At 72.3% G+C, this 6,919-nt stretch overlaps 1 protein-coding gene across 1 annotated transcript; it reads right to left on the bottom strand.

Annotated features, from left to right (window-relative positions):
* Positions 1–4: 4 nt before the first annotated feature.
* H696_04263 (hypothetical protein) lies at positions 5–6,774 on the bottom strand. The gene is made up of 6 exons (XM_009498141.1): positions 6,686–6,774; positions 6,007–6,573; positions 1,040–5,808; positions 581–894; positions 400–463; positions 5–211 (listed from the first exon to the last, which is right to left on the bottom strand). Exons 2-6 carry the CDS (start codon positions 6,538–6,540, stop codon positions 46–48), a joined length of 5,847 nt encoding a protein of 1,948 aa, XP_009496416.1. The 5' UTR covers positions 6,541–6,573; positions 6,686–6,774; the 3' UTR covers positions 5–45.
* Positions 6,775–6,919: the final 145 nt, after the last annotated feature.

Raw genomic sequence — 6,919 nt, 5'->3', positions numbered from 1 at the left:
GGGGGGGGGGGGGGGCTGCGTGTCTGCGAGGACACCGCAGGAACACTAAAGAAGCGTCGAGGAGAAGGTGGACGGCGAGCTTTGCGCCTCGGCATTGCTCTCCGAGCCAGCGAAGGAGCCGGGCCCGTGTGCAGCGCTGGTGTGGAAGTCCGGCAGGTAGCCCGAGGAAAAGTCGCTATCCAGCACACCACTGTCACTTTGGAAGGTGGACCTGGACGTGGGGAGCCAGAATCGGGGGTTTGTGCATGTGCATATGGTGCGAGCGCGCGCGCGCGTGTGTGTGTGTGTGAGAGAGAGAGAGAGAGAGAGAGAGTGGCAGGGGGAAAGAACAAAGCAGCAGTGAATTACACCCACTCCCAGGGCAAGCCCGGGGCAGATGAGGCCGGCGCCGGCACGCACTGGGCGAAAAGGTCCCCGGGGGCAGAGGATGCGGCATTGACAGCCGAATCAAAATGATGTGAGGCTATGCTCGAGAGGGGACGGTTAGAGGTCAGGGGGGGGGGGGGGGGGGGGGTCTCTGGCCGCATGGCACTCGGGGAGCGGCCAGGAGTGGCCGGAGGAGGGGCATGCAGGGACATACCGGAGGAGTCGTCCGACACCAGGGCCGTTGGTTCGCCATCAGGCGCCGTGACATCCGAGGTCACCGGGAAGATGGAATCCGTGAAGTACTGCGTGGCCATGATGTCAGACTCGATGCTGAGTGCTGACAGGGGCGGCACCAGCATCGAGACCGAGGGGTCCTTGGTTAGGCCGTCATAGCCGGGGTAGGGCTCCGCATGGTCGTATGCGAAGTCCGACCGGGACGACGTCGCACGCGCTGGGTGCTGCTCAGCCGGCGGCGGCAGCCTCTGTGAGTGTTGATCGAGGTGCTCGAGGCCGGGAGGGGTGGACTCACTGTGTGTGTGTGTGTGTGTGTGTGGGAAGGGAAGGGAAGGGATGGGAAGAAAACATGTGAGTCACCTGACAAGGGCGAGAGAGGGGGCACACATGGGCTTATGTGTGTGTGGGTGTGTGTGTGTGTGTGTGCGCGCGGACGCACAGATGGGCCGAGGCCAGATGAGCAGGATGGTCTGAGGAGGCCACCGTCGCCACCATGGAGGCCTGCTCATGCGCGTGGAGGGTGCCGGACAGCGGGACATGGTGGTGCTGGTGAGGGTGATGCTGGTGGTGGTGGTGGAGGTGCTGGTGATGGTGGTGGTGATGCGGCGGCGGCGGCGGCGGCGGCGGTGGCGACGACGACGACGATGAAGACGACGACGACGCTAGTGGTGGCGGCGGCGAGGCCACCCCGGTCACTGAGCCGGCCTCCGACTGACGCTGATGCCCGGCATACGGGTGGTGCGCCTGCTGCAGGTGAAACCCGGACCCCGACTGCGAGTAGGCCAGCTGCATGTCATCGCCGGGGCCCGACAACAGCGGCCCGCTGTGGCTGGACACCAGCAGCAAATTCTCGGACGAGGAAAGTGGCATATCCAAGCCCGAGGTGCTGAGCGAGGCCACCAGGTCCGATGCGGCCGGGGGGTCGCCACCGAAGAGCGCTGGCAGGGCCACCGACCCCGGGGCCGAGGAGGACCGAGAGTGGGTCTGCCCGCCGGGACCGGGGCCGGCCCCCGCGTGGGGGGCCAGCGAGCCGTCCACCGGGGCCAGGCCGAAGGACGCGCCACCGGCAGCCGGGGCCGGCCCCGACCCGGCCGCCATCGCACCCCCGTCGGGTCCCGTGGACCAGGCTGAGGACGATGGCGCTGGCGGCTCGCTGGCCGAGGCCATCTCCGCGCCGAAGGTGGCCGACGCCGCCGCCGGGGGGGGCCGGGTGGCCCCGGGGCTCGGGGCCCCCGGCGGAGGAGCCGCCAATCCCCCGACCAGGGTGCTCTTGGTCACCGGCGGCACCGAGGCCAGGGGCGACGAGGGGAAGGGGGTCGTGGTGTCGTGTGAAGAGAGGGGAATGCCGCTGGACTGCGACCGGCGGAGGGACGACGCCATCGGCCGGGAGCCGGTCGAGAAGGCGTGATGGTGCGAGTGATGCTGCGAGGGGTGTGGATGATGGTGATGCTGCTGCTGCTGCTGCTGCTGCTGCTGCTGCTGGTGGTGGTGGTGATGGTGATGCGCCTGCGGGAGGTGGTGGTGGTGGTGGTGGTGATGATGCGCCTGCGACGAGTGGTGATAGGGATGCTGGAAGGGGACCACCGGGATGGCGGCCTGGGCCCCGAACGGCGGCGACGAGGGGGACGGGCTGGTACCGGCCAGCAGCGGCAGCGAGTGGTGGTGTGCCGCCTGCGTGTAGGACAGGGGGTAGCCGGCGGCGGCGGCCTCCGCCGCGGCGGCCGCCACCGCCACCGCCACCACCGACGTGGCAGATGCCCCGGCCGAGGGCAAATGCGCCGGCATGGGGGACGGCGTGCACCCGGTCCCGGTGCCAGTCAACGGGGAATACGGCGGACTGGCCGTCGACAGGGTTGACAATGAGGGGGTCGAGGCCGAGGTGACCAGGCCGCCGCCGCCGCCGCCGCCGCCGCCCGTGGCCGACGCCATCAGCAAGGTGGAATAGGGCGACGCGGAGAAGGGCGCATGCGGGCTGTGCGACCCGCCGGCAGCGCCGCCCACCAGCCCGCCCAGCGGGCTCGGCGCATGCGGCGACCCGTTGCCACTGCCCCCGGGCCCGGTCGAGTAAAACTGCCGGATGTTGTCGATGGAGAGCTTGCGCGCGCGCTTCGGCGAGCCGAAGGAGGCGCTGGCCTCGGCGCCCCCGGATCCGGCCAGGAAGCTGGTGATGTTCAGGCCGGCGCGAATGGGCCGGCCGCCATGGGCCAGCCCCCCGGGGTCCGGCCCCTCGGCCGGGGTCCCGCCGGCCGCATTCGGCAGGGACGCCAACGAGGGCGAGGGCGAGGGCGAGGGGAGCCCCGCGTGCCCGGCATGGCCGGGATGCCCGGCCGCCGGCTGGTGAAGGAGATGGTGCCCCGGGGTCTGGTACGATGAGCTTGGCGGCTGGGGCAGGTGCGGCAGATACTGCAGGCCGGGAGAGGAGCACAAGGAGGAGGAGGAAGAGGAGGAGGTGGAGGTGGACAGGACGCCCCCCGAGGCAGGCGGCAGCAGGGGCCCGCTGGCCGGGGTGCCGACCGAGGCCCCGGTCGCCGGGGTGGCCGGCGAGTGGCCCGGGAGCCCTTGCGGCCCGGCCGACCGAGCGCCGATCGAGATCGGCGTCGAGGCAGCCGGCCGGAGCTTCGACTGAGTGACCGAGCTCGGCAAGCCATATGCCTGGTAGGGGACATCGTCATCGATGTCGTCTTCATAGCAAAACTCCAGCCCGGAGGTCGGGGTGCCGGCCGGGTCGTAGTCGGCCGAGCCGCCGGGACCCCCCGGGCCGCCTCCCCCGGCCGACAGCGGCACGAACCCCAGCACCGGCGAGGGGGCCGGCGACTCGAAGAACATGGCCGAAGCGGCGCCCGGGTCATGCAGGCCTCCGCCGGGCGAGGGGGTGGCCACGTCCAGCCCCCCATGCACCAGCGACAGCGGTGCCGGATGGTGCCGACTGGCATTGGACAGGGCCGCCGCCGTGGCCAGCGGCGACAGGGACGCGGCCGAGCCCCCGGCCCCGGCCACATGCACCCCCGGCATGGAGGTCGACAGGACCGGCATCCCGGCGGTCGAGGCCGACTGTCGGCGGAAGCGCTTCGGGAAGGACCCGAGCCCGGGGCTGGTGGCGCCGGCGCCGGCAGCAGAGCCAGCGGCGGTGGCGGTGGCGGTGGCGGCGGCGGTGGCGGCGGCGGCGGCGGGTCCGGCACCCGGGACCGGCGGCGTGGGGGTGGGGGTCAGCGGCGACCCGAAGAGCCCGGCCGCCACAACGGGCGAGGCGCTCACCCCCCCGGCGATGGCGGCCGCAGTGGCGGCGCCGGTCGGCGTGGCGAATGTCGCCCCGGCCGTCAGGTGCTTGGTGCTGGTAGCCGGCCCGGACCCGGTGAGCCCCGTGGCATAGGGGGCCCGGAAGCCGGACGCGCTGCCCAGCCGGGCTGACGGCCCAGGCGACGAGGAGGTGCCCCCCAGCGGGGCGGTGGACTGCGGTGACGAGGACAGCGGGGGGCTGGTGGTGCCGGAGGAAGCACCATCAGGCCCCCGGGTCCCGGGGGCTCCGGCGCCTCCTCCGCCGAAGCCCCCCAGGCCCGGACCCGAGGAGGAGGAGGAGGAGGAGGAGGAGGAGGAGGAGGAGGAAGAGGAGGAGGAGGAGGGGGGGTCGTGCGGCCCGGTCGACAGGCCGGACGACAGGGCCGACACCGGGGGGCCAGACCAGGTGGAGACGGCCGAGCGGGAGAAGGTCGCGGCCAGGGTGGCCCGATCGGCCGGCAGCAGGACATCCCCCGGGCCCGGGGCAAAGGAGGGGTGGTGCTGGCCGAAGGGGCCGAGGTCGCCTGAGCTGGAGCTCGCGATCGGCGACGAATGCGCCGGACCAAAGCGCCCAATGGAGCCGGTCTCAAAGCCAAACCCCCCAGGGCCGGGCTCGGCCCCGGCCAGATGCATGAACGACCCCCCCGGCTGCGACGAGGAGTACTGGTGAGGCGGGTAGTGGTCCGGGTGGATGGGCTGACCGCCGCCGAAGGGGGACCCCTGCGACGGCAAGTGGTGCTGGTGCTGGTGCTGGAGCGGGTGCGGCTGCGGGTGCTGCCGATGCGGCTGCGGGTGCGGCTGCTGTGGCTGATGGGGGTGATGGTGGAGCTGGTGCGGCGGCTGGTGATGCGGCTGCTGCGGCGGCGGCGGCGGCGGCTGCGGCGGCGGCTGTTGGAACTGCAGGTACGGCGAGTGCTGGGAAGGATGGTGCTCAAGGGCACCCGAGCCCGGGAGACCGCCGTAGAAGCTGTTCGGGGCCGAGGAGGAGAGCTTGCGCGGGTCGCGCCCGCGGGCCACATCGCGCGGGCTGGTTCCCGGGTGGAAGAGGGGCGCCGCATGGGGGGCATCCCCCGCGGCCAGAGCCGCCTTGAGCAGGGGGGTCCCACTGCCGGCGAAGGCGTGCGCATGAGCCGGGCCATGGCCACCCCCGGGCGAAGGTTGCGGCGGGTGGAACAGACCCCCGGGCGAGGACATGGCCCCGGAGCCCCCCAGGGGGAACAGCGCCGCGGCACTTGGCGACAGCTGCCGGCCGCCGGAGGAGGCACACAGCAGCGAGTCGTCCTCGGGGGGGATGCTGCTGCTGCCGCCGCCGCCGCCGCCGCCGCCGCCGCTGCTGGAAGCCACGGGCCGGCTACCCGCCAAGCCGGGAGTCAACATCATCGCCGAGGAGTCCGGCGACCCGCCGGGCGACAGGGGGCCCGAGCTGCCAACCAGCGCGTCCTCCTCGCCAAGCAGGAGGTCCGGGTCGGACACCGTGTTCAGGAGGGCCAGCTCGTCACTGACCGGATCCGACAAGTCGGGCAGCTCGGCGGCCGGGGCCACGGCTGCCGTTGCGGCGGCCGCCGCCGCCGCCACCGCAGTGGTCGATCCGGCGCCCGGCGCCCGGTTGGCGGCGGTGGCCTTGGTGGCCTTGGCCGAGGCCCGGCTCGGAGCCCGGGCGGAGATCTTGCCCGGGGCCCGGGCGGCCTTGCCCGGGGGCTTGGAGGGGGCCTTGCCTCCGGCCTCGGGGTCGGCCTCGGGATCGGGGGGGTCGTCGCTGGCGGCCGGCTTGGCCTTGGCGCTGCGGAGGCGCTGGCGCTTCAGCGACCCGGCCACCAGCTGCGACGCGGCCAAGTCGTCAATCGACCAGAAGGCCCCCTTGCCGGGCTGGAACTCCGAGCGCGGGATCTTCAAGAAGCACTGGTTCAGGGAGAGGTTGTGGCGGATGGAATTCTGCATGTCGCACAGAGGGCAGGGGGGGGGAGGAGGGCGGCCGAAGGCGCAGACAGGAGGGGCACGTGCATGGACGAGCGTGCGATTGAGGCGATGTCAGTGTGTGAACAGGGAAGGAGAGAGAGAGAGAGAGGGAGGGAGGAGGGAGGCCATGGGGATGGAAAGGGAGGCCACCCAAGCGGCCCGGCTGAAACGCACCTGCCAGCCGGGGTCCCGGACGGAGTAATACGGATACACGGCGGCGATCCATTCATAAATGGCCGACAGGGTCTTTTGCCGCTCGGGGCTGGCGAGAATGGCCTGGGCAATGAGCGACGCATAGGAGTAGGGCGGCTTGGTCAGGTCGTCGTGGAAGTGCGGGAGACTGGTGTCCAGCCCGGGGAGGGTGGCCGCCGACAGGAGAGCCGCCTGGCGGAACTCCTGCGTCGGGGGAAGGCGGCTGCCATACGATGCGGCCGGCTTGGGGGCGGCGCTGGCGCCGGGGCGTCGGGGCCGGCCCGGGCCGCGCGTCCGGGGCGACGGCCGCCTCGGCCCGGCCGCCGAGGATGAGGGGGCCGAGTCATCGGAGTCAACGCTGTCATCGGGCGTCCGATCGGAATCTTCCGAGTCCAATTGCATGGAATGTCCGGCTGTCTGCTGGGTCGGAGCCATTGGGGCATCCGGGGCCGCCGGGGCCGCCGGGGCCGGGCCGGGCCCGGACTCGGGCGGGAGGCCGGTCTCCGCGGACAGCATGGTACTTGGGATGGGGGAACCGGCGTGCCCGCGCTGTGGGAGGGGGGCGGGGGGAGAGAAAGGGCGGGGATGAGCAAGGGAGAAAGTGAGAACAGTGCGCGCGAGCAGACCGACGGGAGGGGCAAGGGGAGTGGGAGAAACGCACGCCGAGGGAAATGGAGGAGCGCGGCGAGGGAGCGGGGGGAGGAGAGAAAGAGGGAGGGAGGGATGAAGAGGACGGGGGAGAGGAAAGGGGGGGGGAGGCTGGGGGCTACGCGTGGCCGATCTTGACGAGGGGGTGATGTGGCCAGCGGGCCGAGGATGAGCGCAGGACACGCAAGAGAGACAGCAGGAGGGAGGGCGATGTGCGTGTGCGCGGGTGGGGCGTGAAGGGGGGAGG

Source organism: Fonticula alba, assembly GCF_000388065.1.
Source record: "Fonticula alba strain ATCC 38817 unplaced genomic scaffold supercont2.7, whole genome shotgun sequence".
In the NCBI taxonomy this organism is placed as follows: domain Eukaryota; order Rotosphaerida; family Fonticulaceae; genus Fonticula; species Fonticula alba.
The sequence above is the reverse complement of the archived record's forward strand: the minus strand, read 5'-3'. Positions and strand labels throughout refer to the sequence as shown.

Coding starts and splice junctions, on each gene's coding strand:
- H696_04263 (XM_009498141.1), bottom strand. CDS start 6,540: ATGCTGTCCGCGGAGACCGGCCTCCCGCCCGAGTCCGGGCCCGGCCCG. Junction 895..1,039: donor CATCTGGCCTCGGCCCATCT/GTGCGTCCGCGC, acceptor ACACACACACAG/TGAGTCCACCCCTCCCGGCC. Junction 212..399: donor CCCGGGGACCTTTTCGCCCA/GTGCGTGCCGGC, acceptor CCCCACGTCCAG/GTCCACCTTCCAAAGTGACA.